The 20,639-nt window shown below is 52.1% G+C and overlaps 6 protein-coding genes across 6 annotated transcripts; 5 read left to right on the top strand and 1 right to left on the bottom strand.

The window, feature by feature from the left end:
• Positions 1-232: 232 nt before the first annotated feature.
• T310_6601 (Ribosome biogenesis protein (Bms1)) lies at positions 233-6,527 on the bottom strand (the record flags this gene model as incomplete). Its single annotated transcript, XM_013470583.1, has 6 exons — positions 233-1,117; positions 1,190-1,920; positions 1,962-2,288; positions 2,695-6,148; positions 6,250-6,320; positions 6,470-6,527. The coding sequence occupies 6 exons, from the start codon at positions 6,525-6,527 to the stop codon at positions 233-235; spliced, it is 5,526 nt and encodes a 1,841-aa protein (XP_013326037.1).
• A 531-nt stretch (positions 6,528-7,058) lies between these two features.
• On the top strand, positions 7,059-8,061 carry T310_6600 (Meiotic chromosome segregation protein; the record flags this gene model as incomplete). Its single annotated transcript, XM_013470582.1, has 2 exons — positions 7,059-7,794; positions 7,853-8,061. The coding sequence occupies 2 exons, from the start codon at positions 7,059-7,061 to the stop codon at positions 8,059-8,061; spliced, it is 945 nt and encodes a 314-aa protein (XP_013326036.1).
• Positions 8,062-11,661: 3,600 nt separating this feature from the next.
• Positions 11,662-12,771, top strand: T310_6599 (uncharacterized protein; the record flags this gene model as incomplete). The annotated part of the gene is made up of 3 exons (XM_013470581.1): positions 11,662-11,868; positions 11,959-12,076; positions 12,167-12,771. The coding sequence occupies 3 exons, from the start codon at positions 11,662-11,664 to the stop codon at positions 12,769-12,771; spliced, it is 930 nt and encodes a 309-aa protein (XP_013326035.1).
• A 740-nt stretch (positions 12,772-13,511) lies between these two features.
• On the top strand, positions 13,512-14,984 carry T310_6598 ([3-methyl-2-oxobutanoate dehydrogenase (acetyl-transferring)] kinase; the record flags this gene model as incomplete). The annotated part of the gene is made up of 2 exons (XM_013470580.1): positions 13,512-13,735; positions 13,796-14,984. 2 exons carry the CDS (start codon positions 13,512-13,514, stop codon positions 14,982-14,984), a joined length of 1,413 nt encoding a protein of 470 aa, XP_013326034.1.
• A 1,147-nt stretch (positions 14,985-16,131) lies between these two features.
• On the top strand, positions 16,132-17,013 carry T310_6597 (uncharacterized protein; the record flags this gene model as incomplete). The annotated part of the gene is made up of 3 exons (XM_013470579.1): positions 16,132-16,323; positions 16,356-16,511; positions 16,645-17,013. 3 exons carry the CDS (start codon positions 16,132-16,134, stop codon positions 17,011-17,013), a joined length of 717 nt encoding a protein of 238 aa, XP_013326033.1.
• A 1,148-nt stretch (positions 17,014-18,161) lies between these two features.
• Positions 18,162-19,775, top strand: T310_6596 (Thiamine pyrophosphate enzyme; the record flags this gene model as incomplete). The annotated part of the gene is made up of 1 exon (XM_013470578.1): positions 18,162-19,775. One exon carries the CDS (start codon positions 18,162-18,164, stop codon positions 19,773-19,775), a length of 1,614 nt encoding a protein of 537 aa, XP_013326032.1.
• Between the last annotated feature and the right edge of the window lie 864 nt (positions 19,776-20,639).

Genomic DNA, 20,639 nt, shown 5'->3' with positions numbered 1-20,639 from the left:
ACATACTCCACAGCACCCGTTGCGTCTCCCAGATTATTCAAACAGCAGCAATACTAATGCCGGCAGACGGTTGTATTATAATGCAAGTAAACCAAACGCCCAATCCACACAGACAACAGATGATCCCGATTGGAGAAAAATTCATCAAGTCGTGACCTCATCGTGACTTCTAATCTTGCTTCCAGACGCAAGATTATATACCAGAAAAGTGCTTCAGGACTAGTCAGGACTATTAATGCTTCCAACTGTCAATGCTGTAATCATACGAGCTCAATCGCGTCTCCCCCTCGCTGGCTCTTCTCATCTGGTTCAACATCCGATCAATCTCGTCTCCCGCCTGAGCCTCAGGCCCGATCGGCTGCCCGCTAGAGACTGGTGCATTCCCGACGAACCCGCCCTTCTGCGTCAGCTGTGCATGCGATCCATTCGAAGCATTACTGCTCTGCGAGCTCTGCGTAGATCCCATCTGCGCTTCGATGCTCATGCTGACGTTCGTCTGTCGCGATTGGGAACTCGAATGATAGCCTGAATTCTCCGGACTGGACATGAAGAGCAAGGTCTCGATCGCATCCTGTTCCATCAGCGCATTCTGGGATGGTGTGCGGTGCTTGATCGTAGGCAGATTGCCCATGGCGCTGGGTGTAGACGCCGGGAGGGAGGAAGGGGGTGTGCCTGGAATTGCGGTGGTGTCGGGCCGGGATGCACGCGCCTGCTGTTCCGAGTAGTGACGGCGATGGCGAGGGTAAGGGTTGTACTCAGTAGTGGCATCCGTTGCATTTGGATTAGGACGTCGACGCGCGCTGCTCCCCCCGCTCGCTACAATGTCGGCAGGCGGCGCCAGTTTCGGGGCCTGCTGCGTGTGAAGCGGCGTGGTCTGCGGGGGTGGGAGACTCGAACGAGAAGTCTGTGGCCGGTACGATGAGGATGACGGGGCAGTTGATGTAACCGGGTTTGATGCGCGCGAACTGTCGTGTCGAAAGGAATCTGGCGCCGAAACGGTCGTCCCTTCTGGCGAACCGTTGTAACGTCGCCGGTCGCCCTCTCCCTGCCGTGTTTGCCAACTCTTTTCCACTTTCGCGGCCGCATACGAGAGACGAGCGCGGAGCTGGGCAGAGAGCTGAGAGAAAGCACGCGTCAGTACATCTCAAATCTAATACCACCACAAAGCCCAACCAGGGAGGATATTGACCTCTGCGATTCTAGAATCTGCACTCATCTTCCTCGCATGGATAGCTCCATTTGTAGCCGGGACCTGCGACATGGTGCTGGGCGCGGCGGGCTTGATTTCCCCCGTGGCTGTTCTCTTCTGTCCTGGAACCAGTTCCAGCCGTGAAGCAGTCGCCGTCTTCGAGGGACTGTTGGCCAGACGCGGCGCAGAGCCATTGCTCTGCTTCTCTGGCGACAATGGCTGGGAAACGGGACAATCAACGGCTGTGCGCATCGCGGAAGTCGCGGGGTCATTCAATCCGCGTCGTGGCGTCTGTTCGCCCGAAAATGCGCTCGCCGAGGCGGCAGTCAAGGAGGCTGGCTTCGCGTCCATCGCGCTGAAGGACGCGGACTGCGAAGTAGAGAGATTCCTCTTGGGAGACGCAGCAGGAGGAGGATCCCGCTTGGAGGGTGACGACGACAGTGCCGACGCGTGCGAGACAGCAACATCGACATCCGGGGTCCGGGCTGGGAGTGGAACCAGATCGTCTTGGGAACTGCTATGTCCGGCGCTCGCGATGTCGCCAGCCCCAGCAGCACCAGGCGGACCCGCCCCGTCTCCGCGTCCGTCGCGCAGTCTCGACGAGGCAGCAGGCGACGGTCGGAGCAAACCTGGTGCCTTGTTGGGCTGGATGAGGTTGGAGTCGTTCATGGCTAGTGCCTCGCCATCAGACAGCTGGCAGAGAGGCCGTATCTGTATTGGTAGGAGCTGTACTGTACAGTCGCGGTGACAAGAACGTCAAGTATGTACAGACCTAGCCTGGCCCCGGGCGAGGCGTCATCACCGGCTCTGAGGGCCACGCTGCAGATCTGTCGTCCCAATGACTCCGAAATCGGGCAATCGTGATTAATGGCGCGTCGAGAAGGAACGTGTCCGATGGCCTTGATTGTCCTGCGTTCTGCAGGCTGTGGAATTGCACGCTGATCGAAACTGGCACGAGCGCAGCGCCCGTTGACAGCCGGCTGCAGTCTCCACCGTCCGCAGCGAGGCCCAAGCGGACGAACCCGCGTGGCCTGGCGGGTCAAATCGAACGAGAGCGTGTCGGATTCGCTGGCAGCCGGCCGGAGAATCGGAGAGAGAGCTAGAATTATTGCTAATTAGTGGACGAGCAGCTGGATGCAACACGCAGCGCAGGCCAGGCCGTGGCAGCGACACAGTCGACGTAATCGCCGGGCGGCGCGCTGAACGCGTCCGTCACGCGGGTCACGTGGAGTGCCAGCCGCATTTCTCAGGCATCAACAAGGCACCGTTCAGTGTAGTGTAGATCTCGATATATAGATCTCAATATATACCAAGACATGTCCTATTCAGTGGCTTATGACGAGCTATCATCATCATCCAACATACACAAGCCAGTCTCAATTCAACGCCGTAAATGCATGCATTACAGTCCCATCCCATGTGTACAGGTACGTATATACACCAACCAACAACGACCAGTCCTCCCAGTCGAATAAATATAAATCACTTTCGCTTCTTCCCTCCACCTCCTTGGCCCTCCTGATTCTTGCGCTTCTTTCCTTCTCGTCGCCAGAACTCGTCTCGTTCCCGCTTCTCCCGCTCCGCCTTCTTCTCCAGACTCTCCGCCACCTTTTTCCGGTACGCCTGCCTTCGCTCCTCCTGCTTCGCCGCCCGCTTGGCCGCCTTTTCCTTGCGCAGCGTCGTCAGTTTCTGCATCAGGTCGCGCGCTTTCTTCTCCTCGCCGCCCAGGACCACCGCCCGCTTCTGCATGTACGTCTCATGCTTGCGAGGACGCATCTGCGTGATCTGCGACTTGAAGGGCAGGTCCGCTGCCAGCTGGCGAGGAACCCGCAGCGGATTGAAGTGCCGCTCCGGCCGTTCGATCGGCCGGTAGATCGATTCCTTCTTCACAGGCGTCGGGATTCCCTTTTCGCGCCGCACCTCGCCCGTCAGACGCATGCCTTGCCAGCCGCTGTCGCCGGCTCCACTCTCGTCCAGGTCCAGCAGGTTGGTGACCGGGTTGTAGAACCGGTGCGGTTTGATCGGATACCAGGCGCGCAGGAAGACAATGTCGCTCATCAAAATCTTGTCTTCAAACGTCGCACGGAAATGGCCCTCAGGCTTGCTCAGCGCCCGCTTGATCTGACCCCGGATCCCCGACACAGTGCGGATCGCAGCGCCTTCGAATTTGGCGATCTCTAGGGCCGAGTTAAACATGTCCTTGATGAACGCCGTGTTGCGGAAGATCTTGTACGGGAAACCAGTCAACTTCAGCTTCTTGACGATCTCCGTGCTCTCGTCCACACTGAGCACCACGCCCGTCGCCGCAATGCGGAACCCAGGGTTCTTGTTCGAAAAGGACTGGACGCAGCAGAAACCAGTGTTGGGCGCCACAAGGGGTCCGTAGAATGTCGCAAAGCAGTGCATGTGCTCTGGCGTGTACTTCAACATGCGGTTCCGCACCCGGTTGTCGGAGATGCTGTAGATCGGCAGCGTTTGGAAGCGGCGCCAACCCAGAGAGAAAATGAGCGGATCGTTGCTCTTGAGGATCTTCTTGTGCCATCGATGCCGCTTGATTCGCACTTGGACATAGCCAAACCGTTCCTCGGTCGGCGACAGGCCGCCAACGATGATCGGGAATCGCGGATTGAACTTGGTGGAAAACTCGCACGGCACCTTTTCGAGCACAATGCGTGCGTACGTCCCAGCCCGGTATCCTTCGACTCGCGCGCGGGAGACAGCATCGAGCGACTCGAACTCGGCCTTGTTGATGTCCAGTTGCTTCTGCAGTTGTGCCTTTTGCGCATCGTACCATTCGTCTTCGCCGAACTTCCGCTCCTCGGTAGCCTCACCTGGTTGGCGAGAACCGTCCTTCGAGTTGGCAAAACCCTCGCGATCTTCCTCTTCAAAGCGAAGTCGGAGCTCTTCCTTCTTCCTGGCGTTGCGCTCGCGCTCCGCCTCCATGTCGACAGAACTCTCGCTGTCTGACTTTTCGTCCTTTTCGTCCTTTTCATTCTTGCCTTTGAAAACTTCTCCAGTCTCGAGGTCCTCATATGCACCATCTCCCTCATCGTCAGATGAGCCCGCGTTTGAGCCATCATCGCCTCCATCAGCACCATCGTCGCCGTCACCTCCAGATAATTTGGCACTAACAAAACGACGACGCAAGGCCTCGATGGCGTCGTTGTCGCTCCATTTCTTTTCCAATTCGTCGTAGTCGAAGTCCGGGATCGCGCGATCATCCCACTGGTCCTCCTTCTCGACGTTGGTCTTCTTGAAAAACTCCTCCTCCCCGTCTTCATCCCGCGCCTCCTCATCTGCGTCCTCGTCATCCTCGCCTCGCCACCGTTTGATCACGTCAGCCGGCGATATGGATTCGTCATACAGCATTCGACTTAACTCGGCGACACGGAATTTGGGTCGCTTGCCATAAAGGGCCTTGGCATTTTCCAGCATGTTCTCCTTCCAGCGAAGCGCCCCATCATCTTCTTCATCCAGATCATCCTCGTCGAAATCCTCGTCCTCATCAGGACCACTTTCTAGTTCCTGGTCCTCGACTGGGGAGAGTGAGCCGAGATCTGAATCACTGTCCGCGAAAACAATGTCGCCTTCCTCGCGTTTCGCGTGCCCATTCTGCTTCTCACGGAAACGGTCGGCGAAATCGGCTGGGGGCTGTATATCTTCTTCCTCGCCTTCATCATCGTCGTCATCGTCGTCGTCGTCTTCATCTTCGTTCTCGTTTTCATCATCCTCATCATCACCACCATCTCCATCTTCGTCATCGTCTTCTCCACTCTCATCCCCTTCATGTTCATCCTCTGAAGCGAATCCATTGGCCTGCTCATCGTCCATGAATCTGACTTTTCGTTTTTCTTTTCGGCCCGTATCATTTTCTTCATCTTCCTTCTGAATGGTCTCGCCGCCATGGAAGAGGCGTACTCCTTCGTCTGCCTCGCCCAGCAGCTTCCGTTCATTCTGTAGACCCATTACCAACTGCTCTCCCAAGCCTCGTTCCTCATTCTCGCCCTGTGCGTCCTTGTCGAACGTTGAAGTTTTAACATCAATGTACACAGCATCCTTATCCACCAAGACACCGCCCACATCCGACATCGGCGCAAACAGTAATTTCTGCTTCTCGCCTAATCTTCGTTGTTTTGACTTTCCCGTCGCTTTGGCCATTTGTTGGTCCATATACGGAGTCGGGCAAGGGTCAGGGAGAGCTTCGATCGCAGATACGGTGAGATCGCCAACTCCCGGAACATGCACACGAGCTCCCTGCGCAGGGAAGTTGGTGCCGCGTAGATACCCATACAGGGCTACCGTCCGGTCGCACTTCGGATTTTCTTCGATTTGAGTAGGCGGGGTGATGTCGAGGAAGCGGTCTGCGAGGCAGTAGGGATGTGAATTCCGCCAAATCAACGGGCGGGGGTTTTTCATGACGGAAAGGAAGCGGGAGAGGTTGTGTATCTCTCGGTCCGGGTATCGCCCGTTGATGACACCAGACAGGTAGAAGAGCTTGGCGCCTTGGTAAAGCTCACTCCAGAAGCGATGCTTCAGCCGCTTCTTGGCGGTCCGCAATGTGCTCTGTTTCTTGAAGAGGTCGAGATGGGTGAGGATCCCAAACACGTTACCCGGCATGCCGCTCGCCGCAAGCACATTCAAGAACTCCATCGTCTCCATCTCAAACCCATAGTTCCCATCGATCATGAGCAACACGATGTCTGCGATCTTCGCTACATCAATCATGCTAGCCAGCGAGTCTGACGGACACTCGATGAAAGTGAGCCTGCGTCGCTTTGACGTGACGACAGTCAACGGCCCCTTCGGCGAGCTCAAAGTCTGTTTCGTGTACCGTCGGATCAATGACTTGATGAGAGTTGTCTTTCCGACCCCAGGAGGCCCAACCACTGTGACGACGAGCGGGGGAGCCTCCTCGGGGAGGCGGTCCACGAGGGGCACATGCAGCCGTTTTTCTTTGATCTAGATACCAAGGACAAGCGTCAATCCATGACCGCAAACATCAAACGGACGAGATAACACTCGTTAATGTAAATAAGAAAGCAGGAAATCGGAAGACGTACATCATGAGACCGTGCAGCTTGTCTCTTTCCTTTTCCCGGGTTTGCGATCGCAAACGCCTTCGGATTAGGGCCTATATAAAAAATAGCATCGCATTAGCAATCGCATAATTTGTCTCAAGAAAAGAAAACCCCAGAGATTATCGTCTAGGAAATATTCTGTTCGCAGAAAACGCAGTTGGAGACAGACAGAAATCTCCGCGGAAAACAGACACACACATACCATCGTACTTCTTTTTCTCCTTGGGCTTGCGATGGGGTTTGTTGGTTTGCTCCTCCATCTTGACGGCAGCTGGAAGCAACTCTTCTCGTGCGAACGAATTTCCCTCCTGGTCGCACTCGAGAGCCCCGATCACCCTGCTTCGACCACGGCAATTCTTTCTGATGCTAGGCCAAAATTATTTCCCATTTCCGCTCTCGTCGGATCGGAATTTCCCTCTCGCCGGCTTCACGAGACGAAAAAGTTTCTGGGCGGGTTGGATGGGCCCCAGCCAGATGCCGCGCTAGTCCGACTACGGAATGTTTATCCGTTCCTCTTGTGATTAGGGCTTTGCCCTGACGCTTATCTGTTCCCGTCCGGCGTCCCTCTCCCCGGCTCCCCGGGCCGGGTCATCATGGCTGATAATGTCGATGATGAGGCGCGGGGCGCGGGGCTTCAATTAAGATTATTACTTAGGTAATAATAATAGCCTTTATTTATCTTACGCTCCCAAGTCTTGGTCGTGAAGATGAATCACACATCTTTGCCAGTTTTCCATTGTTGGAGATTGACAATTGAGCGTGGTTTTCGCTACAGTCGATAGATACCTATCATGGCTACCCCGCGTCGCCCTCCTCCCGCGTATAACGCTCCTACCTCGACCGTGCACGCGTCCTTGGAGGTTTACAGAAAGGTCGCTGCGACTGCATCAGACCCTTCCGCTCGCAAACTTGAAACTTCATTTACCATCCGTCCCTGCTCCGGCCAGGCATGGACTGTCCGGGCCGGGCAGGTGTGTCGGATCACCACTCCAAAGGGACCGCAAGTCGGGGATCTGAACATTTGGAACGCGCATAATCCCCGCGAGCGCATGTGGGCGGCGCGCACTCGACAAATACACAGCTCGCATGTCTCAGTTGGGGACCGCCTGTGGTCCAACCTCCCCTATCTCCGGCCGCTGGTCACCATCACCGGGGATTCGCTGGGCGGCGGACAGCTGGACCAGGTGCTGGGTCCGGATGGCAAGAGGAAGGATGGCGTGGGTTTCAAAACGACCCAATGGGGAGGTCGTGTTCACGATCTCCTGGGCACCCGGTGTGACCCCTATGTCAACCTGCTCATGGGAGGAGAGAGTTTCGACTTCCACTGCCATTCGAACTTGACGCGGGCTGTTCTTCCATACGGTCTGACGGAGCTTGACGTACACGATGTGCTGAACGTGTTCCAGGTGACAGGACTGGATGAGGAAGGAAAATACTTCATGGAAACCTGTCCCGCGAAAGAAGGGGATTACTTTGAGTTCTTCGCAGAGGTGGATGTGCTGTGCGCACTCTCGGCTTGTCCAGGGGGTATGTACACACCGGAATGATCATGATACTGTCATGCTAACCACTGGATTTCGCATAGGGGATCTCTCTGCCTGGGGTTGGGAAGACAAGGCAGGAGGCGATATGGCCGCAACCTGCCGTCCTCTAGGGGTCGAGGTGTACAACCTGACAGATCCGGGAATCCTGGAGGGATGGAAGGAACCCGAATTCCCCAAATATACTGGCATGCATGGCATTAGAATGCCTGCTAGAAATGATGCGGATGGAACAAATTACACCGGAGTGTAGCATCTCTCGGTGCCGAGGTAGAAGAGCGGTATGCCGAAAGGGTATTTACACAAGCTCATCAAATGGGGGCTCGCACCATCGTCCGTTTTGATAATCAGTTCCACAATGGAGGGGTATAAAGGGGTATCAAGAAATATATCTGTGTACAGTTATGCAAGTCGGGAGCGCCGATCACAGCTCTGCGGTGCAAGAGTAGTTCATACTAATCCACACAAGTAGACTTTATGATGGCAGAAGTCAGGGGGTAGCAGTCGCGTGATGAGACAATAAAGTATTGCAATCAATTCTCAACGAATCGACGGATGTCCAGAGCCAGACATGTAGGTATGTACCTGGGTAGATTTGCCCTCTGATGGACCCATTGTGTTACAGACGGTTGACGGTGAAATCAAGAGAATCCCAACCAAACAGTTAAACGGTCGAACGGGGACCTGCATGCATGGTGGAGAATGTCCATTTATTTTGCAGAGCAGACCAGTCATCGAGCCTGGAATTAAATGCTGCCTCCAGGCAAGCGACCCTGGGAGAAGCAAAACTCTTGCTTGCATTTGCACAACGGAAGCCGAAGGGAGAGCAGGATCATTAGACACCTGAGGCATCAACGCCTACCCACGTGATTGACCCCGCGTCCGCCGCGCCAGGGCTGCAGCCGCAACGTCATCGTCAGGGATCTGCATTCGAGTCAATGTAGTCAGGCCCAACCCTGCAGGACGATGCAAGTGCATCTTTTCGACCAGACACATGGGTAAAATGCCTCACCGGCGCTGAAAGGGACCAGAAGGGAAAATTTCGAGTCTTGTAATGTGCCTGCTGCATGTAGTACATTATTGTATGATTAAGGTTCCAATAATAGCGAGAAAACCAGGGTATTAATGCCGTTTTCAGACTTTCAAGCTTACATACAGGCCTTATCATGTGGGATCACCTAACAGTTTTCTTTGCGCCAAGCCCCCCCCAAGTCGAGTGCTGAACGCTTGCGTAGGGCAGTTTGCCAACCTCCGCCTGATTGGAAGTACCTTGTTATCGCCATACCCGCGTCTCGGGTTGAGTCAGGACACTGGCCCGCCCTATACTATAAAGCTGTTGCCTTCCCTTGCCCCATCCGTCTCTGTCATCACTTCTGCTCCTTAGCACGCAAGGCACCGCCCCGAGTGACGTCTTGTCTTCTATCTTCCAACGCTCCCACTATCTTCTGGCTCCTTCATACCACACTGAATACTGATACCCGCTGCCTCTCCATTGTTGCCAGACAACTTCCCCCGATCAACGAGCCAAAATGCCGCTGTTCAATGTAGGTAGTCGGCATTCCGGAATATGTTGACTGCTCAGTCTTGCTAAGCCGTGTCTAGGTGACTCTGAAGAAGGATGCCTCCCCGGAGGAGCTGGAGAAGTTTGCCTCACTTGCCCCGCACCGATAACCACACCATCTTCTCTGTGTTAGAAAGGGTCTCGCTGACACGATTCTGTTGACTCGATTCAGAGCGAAGCAGCAAGCTAAGGAACAGGGGGGCGTGATTAAGCACGAGTACACCCTCATCAAGGGCTTCACGTAAGCGATACCTTTTGGCCTCTTCTCTGCCCCTCCTCTCCGCCCATGAGAAAAACCTCCACTTCTCCTTCCGGGACGTCTCGCTTTTTTGGCTGAAATTGGTATGACTAATGGGAAGATTGCTTCGTCCACAGTGTTGAATACCCAGAAGACCAGGTCAGCGTGCTTCAATCCAACGAACATCTCCATGTCGAGCAGGACGGGGAGGTCAAAACCCAGTGATGCGCTTTGGAGACAGAGATACCATCTGTTGGCTGTGGAGAGCCCGGTTTGGTGAGAACAGATCAGGTACCTGGCTACACAGGCCAGACTGCCTTGGTCGGTTCGTCACTGTCGCAACTAGGCCCTCGAGATAGATAGACGGCGAAAGATGCATGGTTTACGAAAAACGATATCCAAACGTCCAGCGGGTTTTCTTTGATTTTCCAAATGATGGTGGTCATGTTTTACCTTTTGGTACGAGCGTGACACATGGGTGGGAGGGCGATCTCTACTATTTTATTTCATAAAATTTTATACATAAATATTATGTATGTACACGACATGAACAATAGTATTCTAGCAACGGGAATCGATTCGAGTGCACTGCCACTCCCTGACTGAACAAAATAAGGCCAGCTACTCAATAAGCAAGATTAGCTTAGCCTTAGCACCTGGTGTATGAATGTAGAATAATGAATGCCCAAAGGCTCCTTTTTCCCCTCTGTGCGCCTGCGCCTGGTGGTATCATGTTAGCCGCGATAAGCTGAGCAATAATATCAATGTGGGGTGGTAAACGTAACTAGAGATGGCCGTAATAAGGTAGTAGTCTACTATTAAGTTTGCAGTATCGCATGACATGTCTCTGTCAAACAACCGGTGAGTATTCGCCTGCCTCAGCCTTTCAAACAAAGCAAACCTTACCAGGTAGGTACCTACCTAGGGAGGACTATCAATAGAAAGATGGAAAGTGTATATTTTGTCTAATTCAATGACAAGGTAAAATAAACTTGAAACACTCCTGACGACGGGCCCATATGCTTAGGATATTTTCCACATTATAGTTTATATAGCGTTAGAAATGGACACTAATGCAACGTATTGATTTAATGCCCTAAAGGCAAAACCAACATAAAAAAAGAATGACAGTGAGAGAAACCTTATACTTCTCGTGTCACAGTCGTCTTGGAAATTATCTATTTCTGCAGTTCATGTCGTACCGGGTACCTGAGTAAGTATTACTGGTGTCACACAGCACGAAAGGGTCCCTCATTTTGACCTAGAAAATGCTTTATAGAAACAAAAACTAAAAAAAAAGGACTTGGTAATCGTTTACGCCTGGAGCGCTTCATCTTATTAAGGAAGTATCTTCATTGCTTCGACGCCTGCTAAGGCGCATTTGGTGTCGAAAGCTTTTCAGAATCGAGGAGGTTCTTTGATCTTCCTATGGCTGTTTTATGAAGAACAAAGAAACCCTACCTTTTAATGGAGTCTGGTAATTATTATTTATCGAGTTGGCATTGGTAAAGTTCTCAAGTAGAGAAATTCGGTTTGAAGCCAATTGGAGGGTATGTTTTTGTCATAACCTGGGGTTCTGGCGTTCAGCCTCCATGTTTGTTTACCAGGCAGAAAACTTTCAGAACCTCCTGTTGACATCAAGGCGTTCCAGACGGAGTTTTCCTTAACTTTTTTTTTTGGTAATGTGGTAAGGTTATTCACTTAGCACTTTTGATGTTTACCTCTATCGCGTACTATCGCACCTTCCTCCTCCTTCTGTCTTAACAGTCACTGCACGCACAAGTCACCTAATATCTTGTCTTACTGTACTATCTCGCCCGTCACTGGCCTACTAGATGGTGATATTTGGGCTATTTGTGCTTGATCTTTTCCTTGCTTGGTGACTCTCATAGCAGTGAAGTTAACCCTCTCTCTTCGCCCAGGCTCTTGGATAGTGACAGACTTCCAAATAACTGAGGTATAAGACGAGAGCTCGCGCTACAAACCAGATTTCTACGCCGAGACAACAACCTCTTTCTTCTTCAAACATCTAGAAATCAGTGCGTCAGCCCACCATGGCATCAGGCTGGGCCATCCGGCCACCCCAGTCATCCTGTCCAATGGAGACTTTATCTTCATGCCCAAAGTCGACAGAGTCTGCAGCAGCCAAGATACTGGCCAAAAAGTCAAATGAGGAGGCATCAATCGAAATATGTGGACGCCTCCCTGTGGAAATCCTTCAACATATTTTTATGTCCCTTGATCTCGCCACTCTCCACTCTGTACGACAAGTCAACAGTTTCTACCTTTGTGTGGTCCATCAAACGCCAGCCTACAATCTTCTCAGCAAACATGCTGCTGAGACACTGCAGATCATGCATCTCACCGACACAGCTCGTTTCTTCTCTCTTCGCCGTGTCTTTGACGAGTTCTGCCAGCCACAATGTCAGACCTGCGGCAATTTCGGTCCCTACATTTTCTTGCTGAACTGTAAGCGATGCTGCTTCAAGTGCATCCTGACCTGTAGCAAGCATCTGTTAGGGCCAGTCTGTGATCTTTCTGAACTCTTCTTTATACCAGCGTCCATCCTCGACAAACACCTTGTCACACTGCGTAGTCTTCCTGGTGAATATGGTTTCCCAGAGACGCAACTATGTATGCAACGAGAGTGGTTGACCAGCTTCACTGCCGGTTTGGACTTGAAAAAGACAGTTTACAAAACTCGGGAGGAGGCGGAGAAGGCTGCTGTCACCTTTCAAAATTCTCCAGAATGTGACATGCGACGACCGATCTGTTGGCCAGAAAGGGGAAAAAAGTCAGTTTATATCAACAAGCTGCGCTTAATGGGCTCGACTCCTTTTCCGTTCTGGGATAAAGAGAAACGGACTGTGGAGTCAGGAACTTACTGCGTCGGTTGTGTATGGCACCATAAGCACACGCCTTTCTATGCAACTCGAGCGTATTTGATGTGCAATCTTCCACAACATTTTGCCAATTGTCATTTCGCTGCTACATTTATGTCACTGCCACCACACACCAAAGCACAGGTTCTTTCGGAGTTTGGCGAGAAGTTCTTTGTTAACGCTGATGGCCAGATTGGAGATATCCCGCCTGAAGAGAAAATGGAGAAAGAAGAGGGAAAGGGCAAAGGGAGTTTGTTACTGCATGACAAAAATGCCTGCTAGCAATGCGAATTGATGATGATTGGAGGTGATTTTCTGGATTCATATCATATGAGCTCACAGGAGCATTTGTGGGACAGAAACTTTTGAGTTTTTGAACTATGACACCGATCAAAAACACAGAAAAAGAAGATGTCTTTGATTGTCATGTGGTTATTATCACCCTCATCTTCTCTTACTCCTGCTTCTGCTAGTGCTGCAGTTGTATGACCTCTTTTGGTGGATGGATGATCTGGATCTTGATCGTTATTCCTTCTTTTTTTCCCCCATGATGATTATTGATGTCTTTCAGAAAAGCAGCTTTTTCTCCCCTGTCTACCTCCAAAAACATAAAAAAAAGTATCTCCTTCATTTTTTTTACCAGAGAATGGAATAATAATTTATTAGCCTTCTTTCTCGTATTCCCGTAAAATTCCCTGTTCTGGCCAAGCGGAAGACAGTATACCAAGGGCAGCGCCACAGCGCAGAATATACCAAGGCGCCAAAATAAGATGCTGATTTCCTCAGGTAGTATTGGGTTTGTCGCAAACTACGTATGAATAAAATACGATAAGAAGGTACAGTTGTGAAAAATTCGAGTTAACGGCAGTGTCGTATCTCACCGCCTCGGCTCGGCTCCCCGCGGCGATCTTAACTACCGGTTGAATCAGGTCGAGTTACTTCCGACTCCCACCTTCCACCCTGTACATTCTTCTCATGTAGTTTGATACCCGTGAATGCTGGCACGATGGCTAGATACGGTCATGGCGCCCCGACCAGTTCGTTTCACTCGTCCAATCTCTGCGACATGTAAGCGCTCCTGCATCGCATGGTTCGCCGCCCGTCCGACGCGTGATCGCGCCTATTCGAATTCGACTGCATCCCAGAGTTGGAGCAATCCTCCCTCGTGGACCAATGTCGCAGAAGATGAAATCGCAAAGCTGGCGGCCATTCGTCGCCGGCCATTGACTCTTGGGGATCTCCTCAAGTGAGTGGACCTTGCCACCAAGTACATGTCCTCTACTTAACTGTCGACTGACACATGCAGGCACGGCCGGCCGCCGTTATCCAAGGATGCTCTCCTCGACTCTGCCAACTTCACGCTGTCCCTCCTGCCAGCCCGACTGGCGTACCGGATCCAATGTCTCCGAAACCTGCCCTTCATCGTAGTCTCCAACCCGCACGTGTCCCGTATCTACAACAATTACCTGCACTCGCTCTCCACACTGCTCCCATACCAGCAGAGGCGAATCACTACCTTGGAGGAGGAGAAACAATTTGCAGAGGTCCTGGCGGACTTGGTCCAAACCCACACAAACACCATCCCTGTCCTGGCGCGGGGCTTTCTGGAGTGCAGAAAGTATATCAGTCCGGCTGAGGTGACCAGGTTCCTGGACTCACACCTACGTGCCCGGATCGGGACTCGATTGATCGCGGAGCAACATCTGGCGCTGCACTTTGCCTCCCAGCCCATCAGTGATGAGGATCCCAACCCCTCGCCAGACCAGCGAGAAGCCGTGCCACCCAATTATATCGGCGTGATTGACACGGCGCTGTGCCCTGCTCGCATCATCCGGTCATGCGAACATTTCGTGGGCGAGATCTGTGAGCTGAAATACGGCGTTCGTCCTCGGCTGGTCATTGGCGGGGAGCCCGATGCCTCGTTTGCCTACGTCCCCGTGCACGTGGAATACATCATCACAGAGCTTTTGAAGAACGCATTCCGGGCTGTGGTTGAGTCCGGAAACGAGCGTGAGCCAATCGAGGTGACCATCGCGGCAGCACCAGATGTGCCTGGGAATCATGTACAGGAAGTTTCAGATCGGCCCGCCGATGCCAAGTCCCCGAAAGGCACTGAGGATAACAACAATGGAGAGGTACCAGTGGCGAACGAAAATATTCGACTAACGAGCTCCTCGTCGCAGAGCATCACGATCCGGATTCGTGACCGAGGCGGCGGCATTCCACCTGATGTATTACCACATATCTGGTCGTACAGCTTCACTACTTATTCCGAAAATGACCTTCCCGGGGGTGATAACGGCAACATCGATGCGCTCAACACTATATCTGGCAGTGGTGGGAACTCGAGCACGATTGCAGGACTGGGCTATGGCCTGCCGCTAAGCAGAGCGTACGCGGAGTATTTCGGCGGCAGTATCGCCGTGCAGAGTCTCTGGGGATGGGGGACGGATGTCTACCTCACCTTGCAGGGCGTAGGGAAGATTGATGAATAAATGATAGCGATATGGAATGAAGAAATGCAAACGCATGTCTCTGCGAGATTGTATCTACGTCTGCATGCCTGTACCTGTTGTATGTAGGGAAATTATCACCTACTGCTATGATGTAAAAAATTAGAATTAGAATGCAGCCTAGCAGACACAAGGACCTTGTATACGGTCTTCTTCTTGTTTCTGACAACGCAGACGATGTGGGCGATTGTACTCCGTAATTATGAGAATCTCAGCTGGTGATACCCCTGACAGGGTCGACATAATAGTCCCTCGTTGGGTGAGTCCCCACAATTGTCGCAATTTGTGAACATCAACTCCTGTCAGATGGCCTCCCAAATGATAGTTCAATTCACATTAATAAATGCCTAATTGCTCGGCTACACCTCCCTCCCTTGTTAGGTTAGTTTTGACTCCCTATCTGTTTTGTATGGTGGAAGAGAACACTTAAAAAAATTCTGTCTAAGAAGCCTCCACTGAAGCTTTAATTAAGGCCTCTAAGCCTACCCTAGGTGTTCCCTAAGCTCCCTATAAAGCCCCCTATAAGGCTTGTTATAAAGCTCACTATAAAGCTCATATGAGACCTATAATAAAGCCCTATAGGTTTTTCAGGGGCTTCACTATAGGCTTTGTAAGGGCTTCGCTATAGGCTTCACGGGTACTTTATAGATTTACCCCAAAAAGGAAGGGGGGTGCATCCGAGCAATTTTGCCCATTAATAAATTTGAGCCCAGTTAACCCAACAGACAACCACTTAGTGTACACTGCTATCTACATATGTAGTTTATTCAGTGATCTACCTAGGTGCATTTCATTCTATGTCAAACCCTCTTCTTTCCCATGAATTTATACCTTTCTAAGTTAATACCGACCACCTATGATTTGCACACAAATCAAAGACTTGATGAAAACAACAATTGAGACAGAAACAACGCAAAGATGCTTCTGGATCTCCCTCTAGAAGTTCCTGCAGGCGATCTTCGCGCAGGTATAGACTTCGAGTCCTCCAATACCCAGCAATACCCTGTTATATATGGCTAATTTGAGCAGTTGAACAAGAAGGACCTCAAACATCTGTGCCAAGTGTCGAAAAGTCTCCATAATATCGTCACCCCCATCTTGTGGGAGTCGATTACTATCAGGGCGAAAAATGAAGAGACCCGGGTGGACATCAATGTGGAACCATTCCTGCGTGCACGCGATCGCCTTCAGCACGTCAAGCACATTCGAATCACATATAAATTCTACGATAACCGGAATACAGGACTTCTTGGAAACGTTTCAGGGTCTCGAAGAGCTTTTCTTCTCTGCTGACTTGGACTCTTATTTGTATTCAAGAGCAGTGAGTCTTTGGCGTGCTGCGCTTCATCATAGGTCTACCCTGAAGAGAGTTGTCTACTACGAAAACATCCAACATATTGGCGGCCTGACATGGAGAAGATTGCAAGGCGGGAGGGTCCGTCAAGAAAACATCTTCGTGGTCTCAACTTGGAGTGTATTGGTGTTTTGCCCCTTCCTAATGACGTACTGGTACGAGACCTCAGAAATCAGCCAAAAAAAGAAAAGAAAAGAAAAGAAAGCTGACATTTACCACCGCATTTCATAGAAGACCATTCTCTCTCGTCTAGAGAAGCGCTCAATACGGATATTACACTTGCGGCAGTCGGGCACACAGCTTGCACGAGCTGATATACCGAACCTGGGTGTACGTAAGGATTTTTTCGATCTAGCTGCCGGCTCAGACAACCTTCCCCTTTCCAGGTCACTGCATGATCTCGCGCAGTGGGCATTCGGTCCGGATGGATTACCATCACTCCGCGTGATTGCCCATGGCGACTTTTTAGACGAAGGACGATATCGGAAACACAACGTGCTTCTCTGCAGGGACAGTGGTTCGTCTCAGGGTCTCAACTTTCGACGTGTGGTCGGTACCGAGATGGATGAATTACTCTTGGATCTTTTCGAAGAGTACTCGGACTTTCTGCAGGCTTGCCCTCCATCTCTCGATCTATATGAGTCAAACAGCTGGTGAAGTGAAGAGCACAGCAACTGAGCGCTCGTACAGGCTCCAATGATATGTTCGACATTGAACACTTTCTTTGCTGTGATGAGTAGCTCACCTAGACGTGTCCGCGTGAAATCAACGCTCAAGTGTTAGTGTTTGATTCTATTATAAAAACGAGTATTACTTGAAGTGGAATATGCACTCCTGAGTTAATAGGATCTAGAACTGCATATTTGATCCAGCGAGAATCTAGACTTCAGACTTTCAGCTGATTCACACACGTGACAAGATCAGTTACGCATCTACCCAAACAGTATGACTCCTCGCTGCACCAACATGGAAAGTCTACTCGTAGCTTCCCGCGGAAAGAGACGGGCCGGAGCATCTCCAGATGGGCCGTTGCGGGCAAACACTTAGGCGCTCCAGCATTTCAAGCATTTACAGTTAACAGAGAAACCCCACAGCCAGCTAGCGGTGCTCCGTTCCTCGTACCGGAGGCGCTGGGAGAACCCCGCCGCAAGAACAGTAAACCCACCTGCCGATGCCCTGTCCCGAGTAAGGCTCGCTCCTCACTGAAGCTTACCCTTCCCCACATCGCTGTATCTCGCTCCTTGTCTTGCACCCGGATACGAAGCCGATCCCGCTTACGTATATATCCCGCCCTCCTCGTCGGCGCTTACGTCCCTCTCGCCATAGCCATCGGGTTGTCTTTGACCTTGGCTTGCTCAGGCTTTCTGCCCTCCTTCGCGTTCGGATCTAGAGCTGCCTGAGCAATCCAATTCTCACGATGTAGGTGTCCTGCCATCGCCAGAACAAGATCAATTTCACGTGCTGACCAACGCAGGGGGTACACTGCGTCATTCGCCTTTTTCGAGGCTCTCTGGGAGGTACAGTCGGGCACATCTACTTCTCGAGAGACCGCAGACTAACGTGCACTGCAACAGGCGGGAGTTACTCATGTCTTTGCCAATCTGGGATCGGATCACCCTTCGATCCTCGAGGCCATGGTAAAGGGCCAGAGGGAGCGTAAGGACCAGTTCCCGACGGTCGTCACCTGTCCCAATGAGGTAATTACATCCCCGTCGCATGCCTGCTCGGCTACTGCCGGCAATCCGTGCAGTCAGCGCTAACCCCGCACCTTACCCCTCTCTGCTGTCTAGATGGTTGCCCTCTCCATGGCCGATGGTTATGCTCGCCTTACTGGGAAGCCGCAGTGTGTCATCGTCCACGTCGATGTCGGAACGCAGGGTCTCGCTGCGGCCGTCCACAATGCCTCCTGCGGACGCGCTCCCGTCTTGATCTTCGCCGGCCTCTCTCCCTTCACTCTCGAGGGGGAGATGCGGGGTTCGCGAACGGAATATATCCACTGGATCCAGGATGTTCCAGACCAGAAGCAGATCGTGTCGCAGTACTGTCGCTACACGGCGGAAATCAAATCCGGGAAGAATATCAAGCAGGTCGTGAACCGGGCCCTGCAATGGGCGACCAGCGATCCAAAGGGCCCCGTGTATCTGGTCGGGGCCAGAGAAGTGATGGAGGAAGAGATTGAACCCTACAAGCTCGACCAGAGGCAATGGGTGCCCATCTCACCTGCGGCGCTGCCCCCAGATGCGGTAGAAATGATTGCATCCGAGCTGGTCGCCGCCAAGGAACCTCTCGCGATTGTGGGCTACAACGGACGAGCGGCGAGTTCGGTGAAAGAGCTGGTCACCCTGGCTGACACGGTCAAGGGCCTGCGTGTTCTGGACACTGCGGGAAGTGACATGAGCTTCCCTGCGGATCATCCTGGTTGGATAGGCATGCGCTTTGGCAATCACGACGCCATCCGGACTGCGGATTTCATCTTGGTTGTCGACTGCGACGTGCCATGGATTCCAACCCAGTGCAAGCCATCGGATTCGGCCAAGATCGTCCACATTGACGTGGATCCGTTGAAGCAGCAGATTCCCATGTTCTATATTCCTTCCATTGCCACCTTCAAAGCCGACTCCACGACCGCTTTCAGACAATTGAACCAGTACATCTCTTCGAACACGACCTTGTCGCAGGCGGTCAATAGCGACGAGTTCGCCGCTCGCCGCAAACGCCTCGAGGAAGAACACAAGCAACGACTGCAATCGATTGCGGAGCTTGCTGCTGTCCCCTCCGGCGGTGACAATGCCTACCTGAACGTTTCTTACCTCACTGCGCAACTGCGAAAGGCATGTCCTCCGGATACAATCTGGGCGATTGAGGCGGTTACCCTCACGTCCTTCGTTGCGGATCAGCTTCAATGCAGCATCCCCAATTCCTGGATTAACTGCGGGGGTGGAGGTCTGGGTTGGTCTGGTGGCGGCGCGCTGGGCATTAAGCTTGCGACAGATGCTCAACACGGAGGCAAGGGCAAGGGCAAATTCGTTTGCCAGATCGTGGGTGACGGAACCTACCTGTTTTCCGTCCCCAGCTCGGTCTACTGGATTTCTCGGCGCTACAACATCCCCATTCTGACGATTGTTCTCAACAACAAGGGCTGGAACGCTCCCCGGAGGAGCATGCTGCTTGTTCACCCGGACGGCGACGGGTCTCGCGCGACCAACGAGGAACTTAACATCTCTTTTGCTCCTACGCCGGATTACCCTGGTATTGCTAAGGCCGCTGCCGGTGGAGAGTTGTGGGCTGGCCGAGCCAGCACGGTGGCAGAGCTTGCCGACGCGCTGCCAAAGGCTGTGGAGAGCGTTCTCAATGGCAAGACGGCCGTTCTGGAAGCGCAGCTGGACGGGACAGAGGGGAAATATACTGAGAAGAAGTGATGGTAAACGCGATCCTCATGCAATTGACACAATTTCGGCTAGAGTTAAATAGCACTGGTAGATGAAACCAATATACAATGACGATTATCCATCCTAATCTTTGTTTTTTTTTTCTCCCCAATGTGAATACTCCGTAGTACGTAGAAGGTATTCTCTGTAACACAGGTATGTTGTACTGCGGGGCCAACAGTCGTTATCGATAAGCAAGCACGGAAACGCCTGCCGCGGCCGCCCTTCTCCGCTCTTAGCCTTCGATAAGCGAACACGTGCCTTTCTTTTTTAGGCTATCCAAACACTTGTCCCGGGCTGAGTCGCTGACAGTCTGGAGGTGAAATACGGGGTATGCGTAGTCAGATTATTATTATTAATGTTCATTTCCCCATCCACGAAGTAATTCTCTGCTGTTCATCGTGTTCGGTGCGATCCGAGCTCGGATCAAGAGAGCAATCGGCGGGACTGCCAAGCATTGATGACATAATCCGAATGACCGATCGGAGTCGTTCGTATTGTAAGGTTTCCCTCGCATTTTTGACCAGTCTAGGCTCTAGAGCGCTCTGATACTTTGGCAGATCTAGTGTCTGGTTTCAAGTTGCGAGCTAATTGAGTCATTGACCCACGTCTTCGCGATCAGACGCTGTCTTGTCATACGCAGGGCGTAACTCTCTTATCGGATCTGTGGCGGGACGAACGAGGACACCGCCTCCGACAAGCATCTTATTTTACTAGCGGAGAAACAACTAATAAGAAGGTTGACTCCGAATTGCTCGAGCCTCTCTCTCTGTTCAAATTTCGCCTTTGCCCCCCGCCCTCTCCGCTCGCGCCAGTTAGTTGATCTCATACCTGGCCACAATCGCGTCTTATTAA

This window comes from Rasamsonia emersonii (assembly GCF_000968595.1).
Source record: "Rasamsonia emersonii CBS 393.64 chromosome Unknown ctg1118621760427, whole genome shotgun sequence".
NCBI classification, from domain to species: domain Eukaryota; kingdom Fungi; phylum Ascomycota; class Eurotiomycetes; order Eurotiales; family Trichocomaceae; genus Rasamsonia; species Rasamsonia emersonii.
This window is presented reverse-complemented; position numbering and strand designations above follow the sequence as displayed.